Consider the following 19,877-nt stretch of genomic DNA (forward strand, 5'->3'; position numbering starts at 1 on the left):
AAAAATCAGATTGGTAGGATAAAATCAACATAAAACATAGATAAAATTCCAAACACTCTAAATAAGCTTGATGATCATTGTGTTTATTATTTTTTTATATATTAATTTGATCACAAAATTAGAAAACCTTTTACATCGGTAAAGAATTATTAATGTAAGAAATGACACCGACAATTTTGTCGGTGTAGATACCACCTTCACCGGTTGAAAACAAGTTTTGTCAGACTCGCGTTCGAATAAATTTTATATACTAAATTTAAAGATTGTAAGTGTTTATTTATGCGACTATAAATATTAGTAAAAATCGCAGTTCGTTTAAAGATTTATTTTATATATCACACTCAAAACATTTTCCTTTTGTATTTACCAGGGTAATCAATATACATACACTCATCTGATTTATATAGTTGCATGGCATTTGTTTCGAAATGCATCAGAGTTGTCTTCTTTGTTTTAGCGAAAGGAGACTTGCAATTGTAGTATGATATTATACTCATACCTTTCAGTTAATTGCAATTTACTCCTATATGATTTGTTCTATTATAAATCAAACCAAGAGAGTTGCATGTTATCCATGACGAAGTTCTTTTACTAGTAGATTACTGGCAGTTGGTGTAAGACAGTAAGAGTTACCACCAGTAGAAACTAGTTTACCAACGAGTACAACGAGGATCATCCACGTGCAAGGAGTGATCCTCGTAACTGACGGCAGGAATGATGTAACGTGGCAGGACGAATCAAAGGGATCGTGGGTAACAGCTGAGACCGAGATACGGCACGTGTCATGTTTGTGGATGAAAAGAAGTGTGAAATGGCCTATGCATGGTCTATAGGTTACACTAATCTGACCAAAAGCTTCTTTTAACCTTTTCCTTTTCTTTCTTCTTTCGCTTATAACCAAGTCAGAAACTGCAGTGTATTTCCCTGAAAACATTAGATTAAGTATGAATGATTACATATACTTAAGGCATCTTTAACATTGGTTTATTTATGATAAAGTTAGTTTCGGAGTAATATAGCATTAGCTTTGATGGTTTGTACAATAGTGATGAATCTGAACATGACCATAAACTACAAGACACGAGTGGATTCTCATAATATTTGCACCACTGACGACAAAATAACGCATCATGCTATTTTGTTGAAATATATTATGCTATTTTGTTGAAATATATAAAAATACCAACAAGTTACAAAAATGCAATCAAAATCTAACATTTTTCGTTAAATAGATAGCATTTTAGTTTTCTTGGCATATATCACATTGATTAAAATATAAATATATTGAACTGGGTTTACACCTTTCAAGATATATTTTATATAAAAATGAAAATAAAAACAAAAATTTTTTTACATATAAAAAGCAAACACGCATGTAAAATAAATTGTTAGCATTGTGTAGTTTTCTTGGCATATATCACATTGCTTAAAATATAAATATATGAATTGGGTTTACAGCTTTCAAGATATATTTTATATAAAAATGAAAATAAAAAAAAGAATTTTTTTACATATAAAAAGCAAACACACATGTAAAATAAATTGGACTGCATGTAAATCATTGTTCAAATACATTGTATTTGTCGATGATTTAATTAAATATTTTTTTGCTATAAAATAAAATATTATCTATATAAACCATTACATAGATGTGCATCCCAATTCAGACATGCGCTGAACACAACAAACGATTCTTTTTAAGAGAATCTCTCTCTCTATTCTCTCCACTTCTCTCTCTGGATCGATGGCAGCTTCGGTTGATCCTTTGGTGGTTGGAAGAGTGATCGGAGATGTGTTGGACATGTTCATCCCCACCGCCAACATGTCTGTCTACTTTGGCCCCAAACACATAACTAACGGCTGTGAGATCAAACCCTCCGCCGCAGTCAACCCTCCAAAAGTCAGCATCTCCGGCAACTCCAATGAGCTTTACACTCTCGTATACATATTAATCTTCTCACTTCTATCCACTTTTTGTGCTATCTTATTGTCTCTTACACACACATCCTTGTATTTACGCACACATGCGTAACATGTTTCCCCATGATCATGATTCATGATTCTTATGACAGGAACATGCAAAAATTACTTCGTAGTTCATACATATTTTCTGGTACATTCAAATATATATATTTTTTTTTTGTAAAAGGACATTGACATATATCTTGACGTATTTATATACATAGATAAGTTTCAATGAGATTTGAGTGCATGCTTAAATGAGTTAATCGCGGTTAGCTGAAAATTCGATTACAGTAATGTTTAATTACTCGAGCTTGATTTGTTCGTTCGTTTAGTGATGCGTCATGCGTGCATGAGTTGAAAATTTACTAGCCGTCTTTAAATGCAAAAATTGGATGCATGCAGGTGATGACTGACCCGGACGCACCTAGCCCGAGCGAGCCGAATATGAGAGAATGGGTCCACTGGTGAGTACGCGTGACGCACTCAATAATATTTTCTGTTTTTTTTCTTCTAGAAATATATATACAATTTTTTTTTATATGTTATGCTTATTATCTATACTATTATTTGCGAAGTAATTTTTAGCAACAGAATTTTCACGTTGAAAGTTAGAGCGGTTAATATCCATAATACCCTTAATAAATTATATATTATTAATTATATATATAATCAAAAACGAATTTTTATTAATAATATTAACTTTTTTTCAAAAAAAATAAGATAATTCTTATATATTGTGTTGTTATCTTAAAACATATTTTTCAATTATAAAATTTTAAAATAAAATATAAAACAATTATAATAAATTAAGTAGTTAAAGTCAATGTTATTCTTAATAAATTTTAATTAAACATATATATTTAATTAGATTTTTGTCATATATATATGTTAGATTTAATATTTTGAAAACATAAATAATAAATTATTATGCTGGTTTTTAAATTAATAAAAAATAAACTAATAAATATTTGTAAAACTATTAAGCCCGTATATGCGGGCAAGACACCTAATTGTAATTATATAATCCAACGATTTCTTATGTTTCAGGATTGTCGTAGATATCCCGGGAGGCACCAACCCCTCGAAAGGTATGAAAATAAAAGTCAAAACTAAATTTTCGATTTTTGAATTTTAATTGTTTCGCTATTTTCTGGAATCTCTTAATTATTATTTTTCTTAACTTTTTTTTACAAATGAATTTCACTTTTTAACTCACTTTTTTAACTCACTTTTTTAACTCGCTTGCTTAGATATGAAGTAACGTTGGTGTGAGAGCCACTAAGAACATATGATAATGGTTAACTATGTCCACGAAGACGTGTTTGAATCTAATTGAAAAATCAGATACACTAGTATATTTTATTCATTTAAACATATTATCTTTGCAACGTGGTGCTTTCGGTTTGATATGAAATGGATTCCCCGTATTGCACGATACTGATTGGTTCAACAACACAAATATGCATGACTCTCACATGCATAGGTATAAGAGTCACTATGTAATTTTCCTTGGTTTCAAGTTATGCCCCAAAATAATACGTGGTGTCTTCTAAAATCAACATCTAATGTATGTCTGTACGTGTACACTGATGTATATCAACTAAACAACGGACACATGTCTTCATAAAAAAACCTTAAACACGACAAAACATAAGTGAATAGAGGACGATAATTACTTTATTTTATTATTAGTACCACGAGAAACGTTGAAATCGATATACTTGCATGTTTTCATTTTAGGAAAGGAGATACTGCCATATATGGAGCCGAGACCACCGGTGGGGATTCACCGTTACATATTTGTACTTTTCAGGCAGAACTCACCGGTAGGTATGATGGTGCAGCAGCCGCCTTCGCGAGCCAACTTCAGCACCCGAATGTTCGCTGGACATCTTGATCTTGGTTTGCCTGTGGCCACAGTTTACTTCAACGCCCAGAAAGAGCCAGCTTCACGCAGACGCTGATGCATGTCAACCAAAATAAAAGAGAGAGCCTTTTCCGGTTTTACCTAAAAACCGGACCGGAAAGAAATATGGGGTTTATATATCAAACCATATTTTGTATCATCCGGTTCTCGACTATATATATGTGTAGATGCATATACAATTATACAAATATGTTTATGTTTGTGTGTTATATTAAGTGGCTTGCGTATAATATATGGTTTTCGTTTTCTTTGATCTTTAAATAAACTAAAAAATAATAGTATGTATCAAATTATAAAGAAACAAGAAGAGAGGACAAACAAAAAAAATGAAAATTCTAGTATACGGCCTTATTAAAAAAATATTATACTATTATTTCTCGAACCGAAATTCGGAAATATAAATGTCGGTTACAAATTTGATTCGAACAAAATGATATATTTCCCATTTAAATAAACTAGTTTCGCTCAGCCACCATATCAACGCGAAGCTAGTTTATTTAAATTATTTAAGTTAAAATATATCATATTATTAACTTTTAACCCAAAACTCGAGAATAATACAGTTACAAGCTTAATTTCAACAAAATTAGGCTAACTTAAATAAACTAGCTTTTTTTGTTGATCATAATGCGGGTCTCTTAGAGTGGGATTTTTAATGTAATATAAAAAACGTTTCTTGACTTTTAATTAAGAAAAACGAAAAATCGTCTTTTAAATAAGAGATGTTTTAGTCTTAGAAGATGAGCGTCGAAAAAAAAACGTTTTTAGTTTTTCTTGGTTAAAAACTAAGAGACATTTTGTATATTACGTTAAAAACTCACCCTAAGAAACCGCATTAATAATGCTATTGGCCTTCTTCTCCTCTGAACCTATATAGCTTGTTTTCACTTTGAAACTCCGGGCTATAGATTTTGATCCACGCACTCTCCTTGAATTGCAACTACATCTTCTGTGGATTCATATCTTTCCTTCTCTCTATTCTCAGTCTTGTTTTATTCAAGAATCATCAAAGCTCGGACAAATCGAATGTAACTTCACGTTGTTCCACTGAAAAATCTTGTTCGTAAGAGTTTGGTGTTGAAGTAACATCTACTGCTTCGCTATTGGTTTCTTACAGACTCCACGACAGGAGGGCTTGTTCACTGTATTCTAATTGGTGGAAAAGAAAGCTACGGGAAAGAACTACTCTTGTGAGCACCTATGTTAATGTTTAGTTCCAAGGGCAGAAACGAGTTGCTAGAGTTCCATTTTGACCAGTTTCTGTACACCTTTAAACATTGTACTTGTTGCATACACGCCAAGCTTATTAAGAAAGTACAAATTCAAGCGTGACTACTCTATTCCCTCATTTTGATATTTTGATAGATTATCAAAGATATCACATTGAAACAAAACAGAAGCAACTTAAAAACAGTAAGATCTCTCACAACAAACAATATAAAAGATCGAAGCCTAGAATTGACATAAAACAAAACATTATTGCAAAATCTCAGTTTGTTGACAAAACAAAAGTGATAGATAAAAAACACAACCAAGGAGGGAGACAGGGCAAAGAGATGGGATAAACTAGTAACGGCCAATACCCCAAACTCTGATAACTCCATCGGTATATCCACTGAACAAGGTGCTTCCATCCGCACTCCAGTTCAGGCTGGTGCAGTAAATAACCTGTCCACAAAGTAAATGTTTAAGTCTAGTTTCTCAATCTAAGCAAGAAAAAAAAACACTTGTTAACAAAACATAAAAACATTCAAAAATTGCCATAGATAAAATCTATATCAGATCTATCGATTAATAGACAAGATTCAAATTCACATATGGATAAAACACTAGCCAACAATATACTGCAATCTATGGCAAACATGTATAAAGGTAAATTCAGACAAAAGAAGACAAGACATTTGAGCATCAACATGAAAAACAAACAGGTTTACAGAACAGAAACAAGGATATAAAACCACAACCATAACCACTGGATGCATCGTTTGTTTGCATTTCAATAGATCAATCCATAAGAACCATTTCTATAAACACTTCTCTATCAACAGTTTACCTAAACTAAAGAAATATTATCCATACAAAAAGCATCAAACTTGTATGTCTTTGTACCTTTCTTTTGGTGGCAGCAGTACCACTACCATCAGACTTCTCAGCCTCAGCCTTGAGATCAACCTTCAAGTCCTCAACAACAGTCTTGCTCTCAAGATCCCAAATCTTAATACCCTGCTCAGTCGCAGCACAAAGCCAATACCTATTCGGGCTAAAGCAAAGAGCATGAATCACAGAGTTGGCTTCAAGAGAGTAAAGCTTCTTCCCCTCAGCCAAATCCCACAGCAAAACGACACCGTCTTTGCCTCCACTAGCACACAGAGAACCATCAGGCGACACAGCCACAGTGCTAACATACCCAGTGTGACCAGCAAGAGTCGACCTCAGCTTACAGTTCGACAAGTTCCAAACTTTCACGGTCTTACCCCCCGACGCCGACACAATCGTCGGCTGGAGCGTGTTGGGACTGAACCTAACGCAGCTGACCCAGTCACGGTGCCCCTCACCTCCTTCGGAGATAGTGTACTTGCACTCCCCCAGAGTGTTCCACAGCTTGATCGTGCGGTCACGGGAGGCCGACACGATCTGACGGTTGTCGAGCGAGAAGGCCACGGAGAGGACGTCTTTGGTGTGTCCGACGAATCGGCGAGTCGAGACGCCGGCGGCGAGGTCCCAGAGGCGAAGCTCGCCGTCCCAGCTTCCGGAAAGCGCGAATTGGCCGTCGGAGGAGAGGACGACGTCCTCGACAAAGTGGGAATGGCCGGTGAGGCGCCTCTGAGCTACGCCGTAGGATTTGTCGTCCTTGGTGAGTTTCCAAACGATGATGGATTTGTCGCGGGAGGCTGAGACGATGGTGTCGGAGTTGTCGATGGGGGTGGCGATTGCGGTCACCATGTCGGTGTGCGCACGCATGGTGCCCTTCAGGACGAGTCCTTCCGCCATTGTCGAAGTGCGTGTGAAGCTTGGGGTTATCAGTTTCTCGGGGAGGCGGAGATACAGACGAAATGGCGTCAAGACGTAAGATTCAGTTTATATGAGAGAGACAACAAAATGAATTAGGGTTACATTTCATGGGCTTTGATTATAAAGTGTAATAATGGGTCTTACGTAAATGGGCTTTTTGGTTTTACTTGGTGTTAAAAATTTACATATTGCTACCTGTGTTTTGCATTCAACTTTGTAAACCTGAAAGAAATTATTATTATTATATTCTAAAGATAATATTGGTGTGTTATGTTTCAAAAAAATATATATATATATTGGTGTGTTACAAAGAAAAAACTTAAATCACAAACAAAATTCTATCTGTTTGATTGATTACACATAGGTGAATATGTGTATTTGTGTTGGTACAAACTCTACCGAAAATATTTTCTGAATTTACTAACATTTTTTCCCAATTATGGACTTGAGCCATCTTATTAAGTGGGCCTTTATAACGGGCTTAAGTGGGCAAAAGTTACAGCCTCTTTAGAAGCGGCAGTGGTTTTCATTTGGTGGATCCCGTGACGCGCTTCTTCTTCTTCTTCTTCTTCTTCTTCTTCTCGCGATAAAACCTAGACAGAGCTTGAGAGAGAGAGAGCTTTCCCTTTCGTTCATCCCAGCATCAACCATGGGTAGGCTTTCCGAGCTCTCTTTCTCCTCGCTTTTTTTCCGTTATTTTGATTCTCGTCTGTTATCGCCTGCTTACGGCGGATCTGATCTTATCTATATCTTGAGTGTACTTGTTTCCAACTGCGTACCTACCAATGGTTTTGAGAGTCTGTGGATTCGTTTGCTCTGGTAATTGATCTGAAATCGGAAGGAGACTTATCCGTGTGAGAATTAGTAATCGGATTTAGGGGTTTTAGTTGTTTAGCAAAATCTATCTGTAACTTGAGTGAATTTAGCGATGGATCTATCGAGTGTTGTGGCATTAGGGTTCGGATTATGTTATTGGTTAACTGTATACTAACTTCTAGCTCTCAGTAACTTTGTTCTCTTGGTTGGTGACGTTGTGGATTGTATCTAACATCGATTCACGAGAGTAACCCTCCTTTTATGTGAAAGCTGATTGGTTATTAGTTCTTTTTGTGTAATTGTTGAATTTTTGCTTGACAAGTATGCTGTATGTTCCCCATAATACTGTTACTAATTCCATTTCCAATAAAATCATTGTTTTGTGGTAACGTTTGGGACTTTTTTTCTTTCTGTTTTCAACTTTCCCCTGTCTTATATCTTTTTCTCAACTATATGTAGATCTTGAGGCTGACATCCGCGCATTACAGCTTGATTCGGCAGGTTATTCCTGTAGATGACAAGCTTTATAATCTTTTTATTGTTTCGCATTGGTGCTAAATGTTGGTGTTGATATGTGCAGAAGAAAACAACGGAGTTGTTATCCCGGAAGCTCATAACTCAGATGAAGTTGAGAAATTGGATACATCAGAAGAAGGTTCATTGTAGCATGACATTTTTATTGTTTATACTTTCTTTGTTACATTGTTTAAATTTATTGTTTAAATTTGGCTATCTGTGGGTCGTTTATTAGACGCGTAAGACATTAACTAGTTGTTGAGGGAGGGTTATACTATCATGACATCGAACACTGATTCTAATACTAGGTATCATCCTTTGCTTTGTAGACCTGAAGGACAAGGTGGAAGAGTCAGCACCGGTTCCTGATGAGCAACAAGGTTCCTAGATCTTTTATGTTCTCTTTCTATCTCATTTTTCTTAAAAGTTAGTTTAATTTACCTGAGTTTGGCGGGTTTTATTTATTTTTGCTGGTCATTGGTGGTTTCAGCTTCCGAGGATCATGATCAAGAAGTGCACCATGCAGTGCATAACCCTGCGAAAGGTTCTTAGATCTCTCATTCTACAGTCTTCTCATCTTTTGACGTTCATGTTGTCTGGTTGAAGATTTATTTATCTCTTTCGTATATTTAATCCATTCAGCTAAAGAGAAGGCAGCCCAGGAGAAGGCTGCCAAAGAGGAAGCTGAAGAAGAGGCAGAAGCAAACAAGAAAAGACACTTGAACGTGGTGTTCATCGGGCATGTTGGTATGGCTACTTGTTGATTTCTTTTCATCAGCTCTACTTTCATAATAGATAAATCATCTGCAGTTTTGTTAAGACTTAGGGCTTAAAAGCGTATGTAACACATTCTTGAAATTAGGGTCGTGAGCTTTTAGTCGGTGTGTTTTAAGCTTCTTGATTTAATCTTTACATGGTCACCTTTTCAATTGTAGATGCTGGAAAGTCTACAATTGGAGGACAAATTCTCTTCCTTAGCGGTCAGGTGGACGACCGACAAATCCAAAAGTATGAAAAGGAAGCAAAAGAAAAAAGTAGAGAAAGCTGGTGGGTGGTTCTGATTAATTTGAAATGATAAGGAATTCTTTTGTTCTATTTTTTTTTTTAATAAACTTGTTATCGTCCTCTATGCTAGGTATATGGCTTATATAATGGATACAAATGAAGAAGAGAGGGCGAAGGTATTTCCTGATTTTTTATTTATGTTTCTTTGTGTGCTATAAATGTGTCAGAGATGATAGAGTTCACGTGTCTGTAGAATTTCCAGCAATGTTTATGGTTGAATTTAACTTAGCTAACTGTTATGACTTACTTGCTACACTGAACAGGGCAAAACAGTTGAAGTTGGAAGGGCTCATTTTGAAACTGCGAGCACGAGATTTACCATTTTGGATGCTCCGGTAAGAGACCAACTTAAAACAATAGATTTTTGTTCATTTGTCTTTCATGAGAGTATTTTGTTCTAATCCTCTTGCACCTTTTATTGAACTTGTAGGGTCACAAGAGTTATGTACCAAATATGATCAGCGGAGCATCTCAAGCGGACATTGGTGTACTGGTTAGTTATTATGTTAATTTGGTCTGATTCTTAACTGTAGCATGCGTCTTTGGTTTGAAGCTTATTAATTTCCTTGTCCTGGTCCCTCTGTTGTAGGTGATTTCAGCTCGTAAAGGTGAATTTGAGACGGGATATGAGAGGGGTGGGCAGACGCGTGAACATGTTCAACTGGCAAAAACATTGGGTGTGTCGAAACTGGTTGTCGTTGTGAACAAAATGGACGATCCAACTGTGAACTGGTCGAAAGAGAGGTATGTGCATTAACCTTTCTAGTTCATGTTACTGTTTTTCGTATCTACTTCCATTCATCGGCGTATGTACTCTTCTACAGGTACGATGAAATAGAACAAAAAATGGTACCATTTCTTAAATCCTCTGGCTACAACACAAAGAAAGGTATGCAGTGAAATATAAACGTTCCAGATTAACTATATGTTTTAATTGCACGTTTAATTTGTTCTCTTATTCCTTTGCTGTGAAGATGTTGTCTTCTTGCCTATATCTGGTCTAATGGGGTTTAATATGGACAAGAGGATGGATCCAAAAGTTTGTCCTTGGTTCAGTGGCCCTAGCTTTTTTGAAGTCTTGAATTCAATTGAAGTTCCGCCACGAGATCCTAACGGCCCATTCAGGTGAATTTTTTACTGTCCCTGTTTCTTATTCTTTTTCAATCAGGTTTGTTCGTTGTTATTAAATATTGGTTGATGCATTCATGAAATCCATGACTCGTGTGTTCATGTTGCTTATGGGCACTAACATCCATGTGCATTGTTTTTTGCACCACTCCCAACCTTGGCATATGTTTTATCGTGTCTATAATACATTTCTCATTCTCTTAACTGAAAGGAGAACTATTTTCTGTAAAGTTATCCTTGTATGTTGCAGGCTGTGTTAACTCATAATTGATCTTATGAATTGTATAGGATGCCCATCATTGATAAATTCAAAGATATGGGGACTGTTGTTATGGGAAAAGTAGAATCGGGCAGCATTCGGGAGGGTGATTCCTTGGTCATTATGCCAAATAAGGTACTTTCCAAATGTTTTCGCGCATTTCATATTTAATTGCCAGCTCATTGTCGTCCTAATAACTTACACGTATCAATGTAGGAACCCGTGAAAGTTGTTGCAATATATTGTGATGAAGATAAAGTTAAGCGTGCTGGACCGGGTGAGAATTTGAGAGTCCGTATAACTGGCATTGAGGACGAGGATATCCTTTCAGGTTTTGTTTTATCCAGCGCGGGTGAGTATCATGATTTTCACGTATATTTTGTTGATATCTGGAGTATTCTTTTGTCATAGTTGACTAATCTGGAGTATTCTTTGTTTTCTGTTGCAGTAAAGCCTGTACCTGCCGTTACTGAGTTCGTTGCCCAATTACAAATCCTCGAGCTGCTTGACAACGTAAGCATATGTTTCCTCTTGAAATGACAACTTTTGAGTATATCTTTTCTGAATAGTGTTTCTTTCTTGCATATATATTCAGAAATTTGATCCCGTCTTCGATTTTTCTGCGCATGTAGGCTATTTTTACAGCTGGTTACAAGGCTATTCTCCACATTCATGCTGTGGTTGAGGAATGTGAGATCATCGAATTGATAAGCCAAATTGATGTGAAGACGAGGAAACCCATGAAAAAGAAAATTCTGTTTGTGAAGAATGGTGCTGCTGTTATCTGCCGTATACAGGTCCAGTTCCTTTTCTTTCCTTGAAACTTTTATTCATAGCGATAAGTTTCATCCAAGTTATGGTTTACGTTTCTACTTCAGTCAAAGAAAAAGCCTGAAATATTATTTCATCTCGAACTTGGTGCAATGTTTTGAATGTATATGTGTAGTATTCTTCTTGCGACAAGACTGATAAAATGTTCTCAGTCGTTTCCCCACTAGATGGACTGTAACTAATACGGTTGTTACAAAGCTTAGCAGAAACATGGAGGGAATCCACACGAGATTTCAGTTTCAACATCTTTAGCAAGTTGTTGCCAGTCTTTCTAATCCTAATCTCTGCTGTCCGTTGCTGTATCTCTGCAGGTTACCAATTCAATCTGTGTTGAAAAATTCTCAGATTTCCCTCAGCTTGGAAGATTCACTCTACGAACTGAAGGTAAAAATATCAAGTGCAATGCATAATGTGACCACTCATATTACATCTTAGTTTATGTGCATGATTTACAAATTCTATTTGGTGTCACAACAGGGAAAACAGTTGCGGTGGGAAAAGTGACTGCGCTCTCAAGCGCTTGATCCAAATTTTGTGAGGAAAAGGTGACTTGCTAGTTTTACGATTTCAGTAAATTTGAATACCATAAAATTGAAGAAACATCCAATCTGAACTGGTTTCTGGTTCTTTGAATTGCAGGAAACGGAGCTTACGGGTTGCACAAAGTGGTGGAATTAGGAAAAAAGCTTCTTGAAGTGAATCTGAGTTCCCTAAACTCAAAACCTTAGTTCCATCTCCCTATGGTGGCCAATTTAGAGTTACTGCTGCAGAGAGGTGTAACCTGAGATCGTTTTCTGAAAATTTAAAAGCTAAAAAAAAAGTATTATGATGAACATGAGTGAGAGATTTTTGTTGCTAAATTTACAATCACTACCCTTTTTAGCCGAGTCTGTATTTCGTCTTTTTTTGGAGTTTGCTGTTTAATTAGTTTTGAGGAAACACTATTTGTTCCTTAAACGCAAGTACCTTGTTTCTTCGTGTTCTTGCTTCATGCGACATGGCCGATGCAGCTCATTGGTATAATGTGAATTTAAAACAAGCTCACTTCAACTTGTAAAATGTATAAAAGTCACTTGCAATTCGCTGCTGTAAAAAAAAACCGGGTGGTTTTATGTTGCGGTACTAAAATGCATCGGTATTTGGTTTGATTGACTTGAACCGGGTCCAGTGGATTGTGTTTTGTCTCGAACAAAACGTCGTCGTTTAGAGTGTCAATTAGTCAATTACCTTTATCATCTAGTCTAGTATAAGCGCACTCACCCACTTTTCCAGCTAGGGAGAGTTTTCTTTTTCTCATTTTCTTTTGTTCCCTCGATTTGCCGACGCGCCAACGGCTACTTTTTCCCCGGAGACGGAGGAGGAGCTCTCAACGTGCGAGCCCTAAATCCTTCTTAGTCGTCGAAAATTTCAGATTTGAAAAGCAATCGAGTTGTAGAGAAGGATAACCAACGTGAACAAGAAGAAAGATTATCGGCTGTAGTGTGGTGTGTGTGTTTACAGTACCCCGAATACGATAAATGGAGCAGCCGAAGAAAGTAGCTGATAGGTATCTCAAGCAAGAGGTTCTCGGGCAAGGTACTTACGGCGTCGTCTTCAAGGCCACTGATACTAAGGTGATTGGTTTCTTCCACGAAATTAGGGTTTAGGATCTGCCGCGTATACTCTATATCTTTGCATAGTTTGTATGCTTTGGGTTCGAATCGAAAAGGGTTTAGTTTTGATTGTTAATTAGACTCGCAAGTTATAAACTTTGTCATTTGATTTTGTTTTTGTCAACTGCAGACAGGAGAAACTGTAGCAATCAAGAAGATAAGGCTTGGTAAACACAAGGAAGGTGTAAACATTACGGCTCTCAGGGAAATCAAAATGCTCAAAGAGCTAAAGCATCCGCATATCATTCTCTTGATCGATGCGTTTCCTCACAAAGAGAACTTGCACCTTGTGTTTGAGTTCATGGAGACTGACCTCGAAGGAGTCATTCGCGATTCAAACGTGTTCCTCTCACCTGCCGACATCAAATCTTACCTCCTAATGACACTTAAAGGACTTGCTTATTGCCACGAGAAATGGGTTTTGCACAGGTACTTGACAACTTTCTTTGGACTATCTCTAATGCTGCTTGGTTTAGTGCTGATTATGTGTTATTTGACTTCAGGGATATGAAGCCAAATAACTTGTTGATAGGACCTGATGGACAGCTGAAACTTGCAGATTTTGGATTAGCACGTATATTTGGTACTCCAGATCGTAAGTTTACTCATCAGGTATGGGTTGCTGCGCATTGTCATTTATTTGTCGCTTGCAGCGTGCTAGAACAAAATTGTAGAAAATGAATCTTATTATGAATTCGTAAAGTAGTTGTGTCGACGGATGAAGAAGCTTTCAAGTCTTGGAAACTTTTTTTTAGTCAAGTGTATATTAATCTCTGAATTGATCAAATTACTTATCGTCTTGTTGTCTTGTAATGCATTTCTGCTATCGCCTATTGATAATGCAAAATGTGACATGTATCTAACAATCTCAACTTAAAATTCATGATGTAGCAGTTGCTGTCTTATCTCTATATTATAAATTTGTGCTATTAACAAAACCCTGACCTGAGCTATTTCTGCGTTCTTTTTTTTTTCCTTTGAACACTCATGATAACGATAGATGCGTGATGCACCTTATTTCTTGTTGTTTTATACTTGTTTCATTATCTTCATATATATATATATGATTATCTGCAGGTGTTTGCTAGATGGTACAGAGCGCCAGAACTTTTGTTTGGTGCAAAACAATATGGTGCTGCAGTTGATGTTTGGGCTGCTGGCTGCGTATTTGCTGAACTTCTTCTACGCAGACCATTTCTTCAGGTTCAGTAATCTTTACTCCACTCATCAATCATCATGGTTATAAGCTTAGTCCAATCTTTATTTCTTTGGATCTTATACTCTAAGTCAGACTACTTAATACTTCTTAAGCATTATTTATTTGTGTATGCTTACATATTCAGTTTTCCTTTCGTTGCAGGGAAACAGTGATATCGATCAGTTAAGCAAAATATTTGCTGCCTTTGGGACACCAAAAGCGGATCAGTGGCCTGACATGAAAAAACTTCCTGATTACGTGGAGTATCAATTTGTCCCTGCACCTTCTCTACGTTCTTTATTCCCATCAGTTAGTGAAGATGCTCTCGATTTATTGTCCAAGATGTTTACATATGACCCAAAGGCTAGAATATCTGTTAAGCAGGCTCTAGAACACAGGTGCCTAAAGCTCACCACATATTTATAGACAAAAGTATATATCTAGTTCTGTTTTCACCACAACTTTGCTTTCATATTTTTAGGTACTTTACTTCTGCACCTTCTCCTACTGACCCTGCTAAACTCCCAAAGCCACTTCGAAAGCAGGAATCTAAAGCCTCTTACGGCAAACATGAGGCTATTAAAGTGGTATCACCACCACGTAAGATTAGAAGAGTAATGCCTGAGCGTGGGAGGGTTGCTGGTATGAAGTCTCACGTTGACAAGGATCAACAAGCACCCATGTCATTAGATTTTACTGTCCTCGCTGAGCGGCCTCCAAATCGACCAACCATCACCAGGTACAAATAGTGCAATCTTCCTCCCCCCCCCACCGTGTGCTACTTTGATTAGTTGTCTTTGCAGTCTCAAAACTGAATGTGTGTTTAAAAGCTGCTTCTTCTTGTTGTTCATTTTGTAGTGCCGATAGATCTCATCTGAAGAGGAAGCTCGATCTTGATTTCTAATAGTAATGTTCTTTGCCTTGTTCTCTTACATTCAGTTTACAACATTGTTAGATTGTCATTTTTACTACCGCTGGTGTAAGTTGGCGATTTATTCCTTTGTCCCTCCTTTAATTTCACAATGTTACTTAATTGTATTTGTCTTACTTGCTTTATTGATTGTAAACTAATAATCATGTACTATATGATTTATAAAGCTCTCTACTTTTCCCTCTGGGCATCTTTTGCACCAGAAAGAGTTCTCAGTTCAATAATCAAACGTGCAAGTGTTTTATCCACTTCACCTCAAAAAGGTTTTATTAATTAGTTGCAAGTGGCATCAACATGAAGCAGATGTGTCTGTGTTCTCAAGAAAAGGGTAGTCAGTGTAGTCCACGACAGGATCAGAAGTATAGAACGTTGATCTGTCATACTTGTTCAACGGTGCATTGAGTTCGAATCTCCTTGGCAGATCAGGATTTGCCAAGAACGTCCGTCCATAACCCACCAGATCAGCTCCTCCCTCTTCCACTACCTTGTTCCCATCTTCTCTAGAGTAACCTCCTGCTACAATGAACGTTCCTTTGAAGGCATTTCTCATTGGCGTAAGCGACTCACTGCATTCAAACACATCTTCAAGGAGTTTCATTCTAGGTTCAACCATATGACAGTAAAGGACTCCATGCTTGTTCATTTCTTGCACCATGTAGAGTCCTAATGCCTCAGGGTTCGTATCTCCTGACTCCATGTAGTCTGCAAATGGTGAGAGTCTGATTCCCACACGATCTGAACCAATCTCTTTCACCACTGCTTCTATTACTTCCACAGCGAATCTGCAGCGGTTCTCCAGTGACCCACCGTATTGGTCAGTTCTGTCATTTACTTTATCTTTTAGAAACTGGTCAATGAGGTAACCATGTGCACCGTGAACCTCCACCCCATCAAAGCCTATGATTACCACAAGTGTCATGTTCAGCTAACATCATCATACATCCAAAGGGGAAAAAGACTTTTCTTACCAGCTTCCATTGCATTTCTTGCAGCAATTCTAAAGTCATTGACAATGGCAGGGATCTCTTTGGTACTTAACCGTCTTGGAGGAGTAAACTGCCCTCCATAGATGTTATTACACGTCAATGGCTTGTCTGTAGAGGAGACAGGAGCTTCCCCATTTTGGCTGGTCTAAAGAATGGAGGCAAATAATAAATATACAAAGCAAGGACTGAAAACATTATGTGTTTCATTCCAAATGGTAAACCTTGATGAAAGACCCTGCCACCGTGCCAAATCTGACAGAAGAAGATGCCACCTTTGGCATGAACCGCATCTACGATGGGCTTCCATGCTTCCACTTGCTCTCTGGTCCATATTCCAGGTATATCCGGATAGCTTCACAAACAGAGGTGATGGTGTTGGTGGACTTCGACAAGATGTAAGTGATGAGGATTGATCCAAAGCAGTTTTAATATATGTATATATACCCCTTTGTTGTGTGGGACACTGCACAAGATTCAGAAATAAGAAAACCACCAGGTGTTGTTCTTTGAGTGTAATATAACTTGGCGTGAGGCTGAGCTATGTAACCATACGCTCTCTGTCTCGTCATTGGCGCTACAACAACCCTGATTCAGAACCGTCTGTTACTACAACTCAAAGAGAAAAGTCAAGTATCCTAGTTCCTACCTTCCAGACTAAACTGACGATTCAGGAGAAGAATAACAGTTACCTGTGAGAAAGATTGAAAGGTCCCATCTTATAGGTTTGAGGAGAGGGATACTCTTACTCTCTTTGGTCTCCATGGAATCCAATGACAATAGTGAAACTGTTTGTTGCCTATGTGATCCAAGAGTAGAGAGTGTGTGTATGTGAAATGTGGAAAGATAATTATATTCAAATGGTACAGATGTGGTGGTGATAGCGTGTGTTGATTGGCTTTCATTTGTGATCAAAGCGGCGCATACTCGTCGTCTTCTGTGAGCAATTATTAGACCAAGGCCCACATTTTTAAATCAACTCTTATTCAGATAGTACTACAGTTGGTATAACTCTTCTTGAATTGGCTATTTTGAGGCAAAACTCAAAAGTGATGAGTGTCATGAAGCAGCAAACAACTCGTTATATTGTCTTGTTACTAAAATTTCCCGGTTTGAGAATTTAGTGAGGTGATGTTTTAGCCAGTCAGTTTTGTTCATATGTTCCAAAAAAAACACAGATCACACTGTCGTGTGCAACAAGTTATATCTTTATACATTCAGTGAAGTCAGATTCTGTACCCTTAGCTTTACCCTAGACCATGTACTGTGTCTTGCCTATGTGATCCAAGACTTTGGAGTCTGTGTTCGTGACATGTGGAAAAATAATAAATATATGCATGGGACGATCTGGTGGTGCTAGCGTGTGTTGACTACTCTGTGTAGGTAAACCGTCGTCTTCTATGAACATTTATTAGACCAAGGGCCACTTTTTTTTTCTTCCATAAAGTCTACAATGAACACTGCATGCTGGGTCTACCCTAGATATTTTCTCTCCATCTTGTGATGATGCTTCAGATAGTACAACAATTGATATAACTTCTTGAATAAGCTATATTGAGGCAAAACTCAAACTGATGAGTGTCATGAAGAAGCAAACAACTTATCATACTGTCTTGTTTCAAAAACTTCTCCAGATTTTGAGAATTTTATCGAGGTGATGTTTTCAGTCAGTTTTATTCATCTGTCACAAAAATAACACAGATCACACTGTCGCGCGCAACAAGACATCTATATACATTCAGTGAAGTCAGATTCTGTACCCTTAGCTACTAATCAAAATCAAAAAGTTGTGTACAACACTCAACAAAGGACTTCTCTTTACCCAGTCTCAATAAATACCTTAAAGTACATAGACATTGCACTGCCTCCAATCTTTGTTTCTTTCTGTTATTTAGATACGTAATCGATTATCAAATGTAATTTAAACGAGAAAACACTGCATATGATTATCAAATGCATTTCAACGCAGTTGTACTAGAAACTACTCAATGCTCTACACCTTATTACCACTAACATCACCAGCATCAGCTTCGTCTTTAACAAACACATAGACAAGAATAACCAACAAAGGATAACTTACCGTAGTGAGTGACCAGTTTATAACAAGCTGCGACATTAACGGTACCTTACGTGTATCTATCTGCCAAGCCACCGCAGCTCCTGCGCTCTGCACTCCTTTGTAGAATCCACTGTACCTACTCAAAGTCATCGAATCATTCGCAAGTGCACCGATCAACCAATACACCATGCTCTGATACATCGCATCTAACAAACCATAGCTCATGTACAGCATGAACGGTCCGGCGAAGTCTTTCCCTGAATCTTTGAAGTCAAGTTTCTTCACCGGAAGATTGTCAAACGAGTAACCGTGCTGATTCGCCAACCCTCCTGCCCAAATCACGGTTCCGATCACGGCGACTAATGATATTCCGGCGAACCCTCTCGCTCTCCTGCTTTTGAAGCTGAAGTCCATTATGTACCCGATGGCGAAGGAGCCAGCCATCTGAGCTCCCCAGTAAAAGACGTTGTTGAAGCCTCTGGTCCTGAGGTTGAAGAGGAGACCGTTCACGTTGTTGAACTGGTAGCTATAGAAGAAGTTGCTCGCCCAAGCCGCGGGGACGATGAGCAGCATCTTCTTATCGAGGAACAGGCGCAGCACCGCGGCAAACTCCGTCGAGGCGCGGGAGTATTTCACGGCGGAGCACCTAGATCCGTCGTCGCGGACGACGGAGTTCGCCGGGAGGATGCCGAACGAGAGGAGAACCCCGGCGAACATGAAGCACATGAAAGCTATGTACGTCGCGTCGTTGACCGACGCGGCGGAGCTGCGGCGGTAGTTGAGGATAAACGGGATCAAACCTCCGATCACGCCGCCGAGGTTGAAGATGCTCCAGAACAGCGCGATGTAAGTGCCTTTCCGATGCGGAGGCGGGTACGACGTCATCACGGCCCCTTCTCCCGCCCAGAGAAGCCCGGCGCCGCAGCCGAGGAGGGCTCCGGCGACGATGGCGAAGGCCTGGTGGTGGTGGTGGTTGTAGTAGAGGAAAGATCCGGCGTAGAGGACGTAAGTGGAGCAGCCGGCGGCTAACGTGAGGCGCGGACCGAGGACGTTGTAGAACGCGCCGCCCAAGACGCCGAAAACGGTGAAAGCGGTGTAGACGGCGGTGTTGGCGTTGTTAGCGGCGGTGGGATCGACTTGACCGCCGCCTCCCATGCCGGAGAGAGCGTTGAACATGCCTGGGCAGCAGAAACAGACGAAGCCCATTAAGGTGACTTGAGACAGAGGAGAGTTGAGTCGCCATCGTCTTGGCTTCTCCTCTACGACTCCGCCGTGATTCGTTTTTTCTTCTTCGGTTATTACACTCATGGTCAGAAAGCAGTTGAAGATAAGAATGTTTCTGTCCTACAACTCAAAGCTCGGATCTTTAGTTTGTGATTTTGAAATGATTCTTCCTTCAATGGCGGAGATGTCACGGGGAAAAAGAATATTAATTAATTAATTTAAGTTTTAATCTGATCCTAGTATCTTACTGTAATATAAACTCTCAGAGCGAAAGGTATGACCATTATTATGGTTACGTTGTTAAGACATTT

The 19,877-nt window shown here is 38.4% G+C and overlaps 6 protein-coding genes across 8 annotated transcripts; 3 read left to right on the top strand and 3 right to left on the bottom strand.

Moving 5' to 3' along the window:
• The first annotated feature begins 1,679 nt into the window (after positions 1-1,679).
• On the top strand, positions 1,680-4,102 carry LOC106310656 (protein MOTHER of FT and TF 1). 2 transcript variants are annotated; one of them, XM_013747883.1, is made up of 4 exons: positions 1,680-1,939; positions 2,368-2,429; positions 3,013-3,053; positions 3,706-4,102. In XM_013747883.1, the coding sequence occupies exons 1-4, from the start codon at positions 1,745-1,747 to the stop codon at positions 3,927-3,929; spliced, it is 522 nt and encodes a 173-aa protein (XP_013603337.1). In that variant the 5' UTR covers positions 1,680-1,744; the 3' UTR covers positions 3,930-4,102. The 2 variants fall into 2 exon arrangements, with proteins under 2 accessions (XP_013603337.1, XP_013603338.1); XM_013747884.1 differs by having other exon boundaries at positions 1,680-1,900.
• A 1,154-nt stretch (positions 4,103-5,256) lies between these two features.
• LOC106310653 (guanine nucleotide-binding protein subunit beta-like protein) lies at positions 5,257-6,961 on the bottom strand. Its single transcript, XM_013747880.1, has 2 exons — positions 6,002-6,961; positions 5,257-5,560 (listed from the first exon to the last, which is right to left on the bottom strand). The coding sequence occupies exons 1-2, from the start codon at positions 6,881-6,883 to the stop codon at positions 5,459-5,461; spliced, it is 984 nt and encodes a 327-aa protein (XP_013603334.1). The 5' UTR covers positions 6,884-6,961; the 3' UTR covers positions 5,257-5,458.
• A 471-nt stretch (positions 6,962-7,432) lies between these two features.
• On the top strand, positions 7,433-12,510 carry LOC106310651 (eukaryotic peptide chain release factor GTP-binding subunit ERF3A-like). Of its 2 annotated transcripts, XM_013747877.1 has the most exons (20): positions 7,433-7,557; positions 8,180-8,221; positions 8,301-8,375; positions 8,566-8,616; positions 8,727-8,780; positions 8,879-8,983; positions 9,172-9,283; positions 9,372-9,417; positions 9,565-9,636; positions 9,732-9,794; positions 9,891-10,045; positions 10,126-10,190; positions 10,276-10,426; positions 10,718-10,823; positions 10,905-11,040; positions 11,137-11,201; positions 11,321-11,485; positions 11,831-11,903; positions 11,997-12,064; positions 12,159-12,510. In XM_013747877.1, exons 1-19 carry the CDS (start codon positions 7,554-7,556, stop codon positions 12,041-12,043), a joined length of 1,587 nt encoding a protein of 528 aa, XP_013603331.1. In that variant the 5' UTR covers positions 7,433-7,553; the 3' UTR covers positions 12,044-12,064; positions 12,159-12,510. The 2 variants fall into 2 exon arrangements, with proteins under 2 accessions (XP_013603331.1, XP_013603332.1); XM_013747878.1 differs by lacking the exon at positions 8,180-8,221 and having other exon boundaries at positions 7,469-7,557.
• Positions 12,511-12,790: 280 nt separating this feature from the next.
• Positions 12,791-15,521, top strand: LOC106310652 (cyclin-dependent kinase D-3). The gene is made up of 7 exons (XM_013747879.1): positions 12,791-13,132; positions 13,302-13,600; positions 13,675-13,783; positions 14,249-14,374; positions 14,532-14,767; positions 14,851-15,108; positions 15,228-15,521. The coding sequence occupies exons 1-7, from the start codon at positions 13,037-13,039 to the stop codon at positions 15,271-15,273; spliced, it is 1,170 nt and encodes a 389-aa protein (XP_013603333.1). The 5' UTR covers positions 12,791-13,036; the 3' UTR covers positions 15,274-15,521.
• Positions 15,522-15,537: 16 nt separating this feature from the next.
• LOC106310658 (putative 12-oxophytodienoate reductase-like protein 2A) lies at positions 15,538-17,130 on the bottom strand. The gene is given in 6 exon segments (XM_013747885.1): positions 15,538-16,197; positions 16,269-16,429; positions 16,504-16,638; positions 16,731-16,871; positions 16,976-17,012; positions 17,015-17,130. Coding segments are annotated over 6 exon segments (1,116 nt in total). The 5' UTR covers positions 17,049-17,130; the 3' UTR covers positions 15,538-15,589.
• A 953-nt stretch (positions 17,131-18,083) lies between these two features.
• LOC106311822 (UNC93-like protein 1) lies at positions 18,084-19,789 on the bottom strand. Its single transcript, XM_013749120.1, has one exon. The coding sequence runs from the start codon at positions 19,648-19,650 to the stop codon at positions 18,277-18,279; it is 1,374 nt and encodes a 457-aa protein (XP_013604574.1). The 5' UTR covers positions 19,651-19,789; the 3' UTR covers positions 18,084-18,276.
• Positions 19,790-19,877: the final 88 nt, after the last annotated feature.

Source organism: Brassica oleracea, chromosome C8 (assembly GCF_000695525.1).
Source record: "Brassica oleracea var. oleracea cultivar TO1000 chromosome C8, BOL, whole genome shotgun sequence".
In the NCBI taxonomy this organism is placed as follows: domain Eukaryota; kingdom Viridiplantae; phylum Streptophyta; class Magnoliopsida; order Brassicales; family Brassicaceae; genus Brassica; species Brassica oleracea.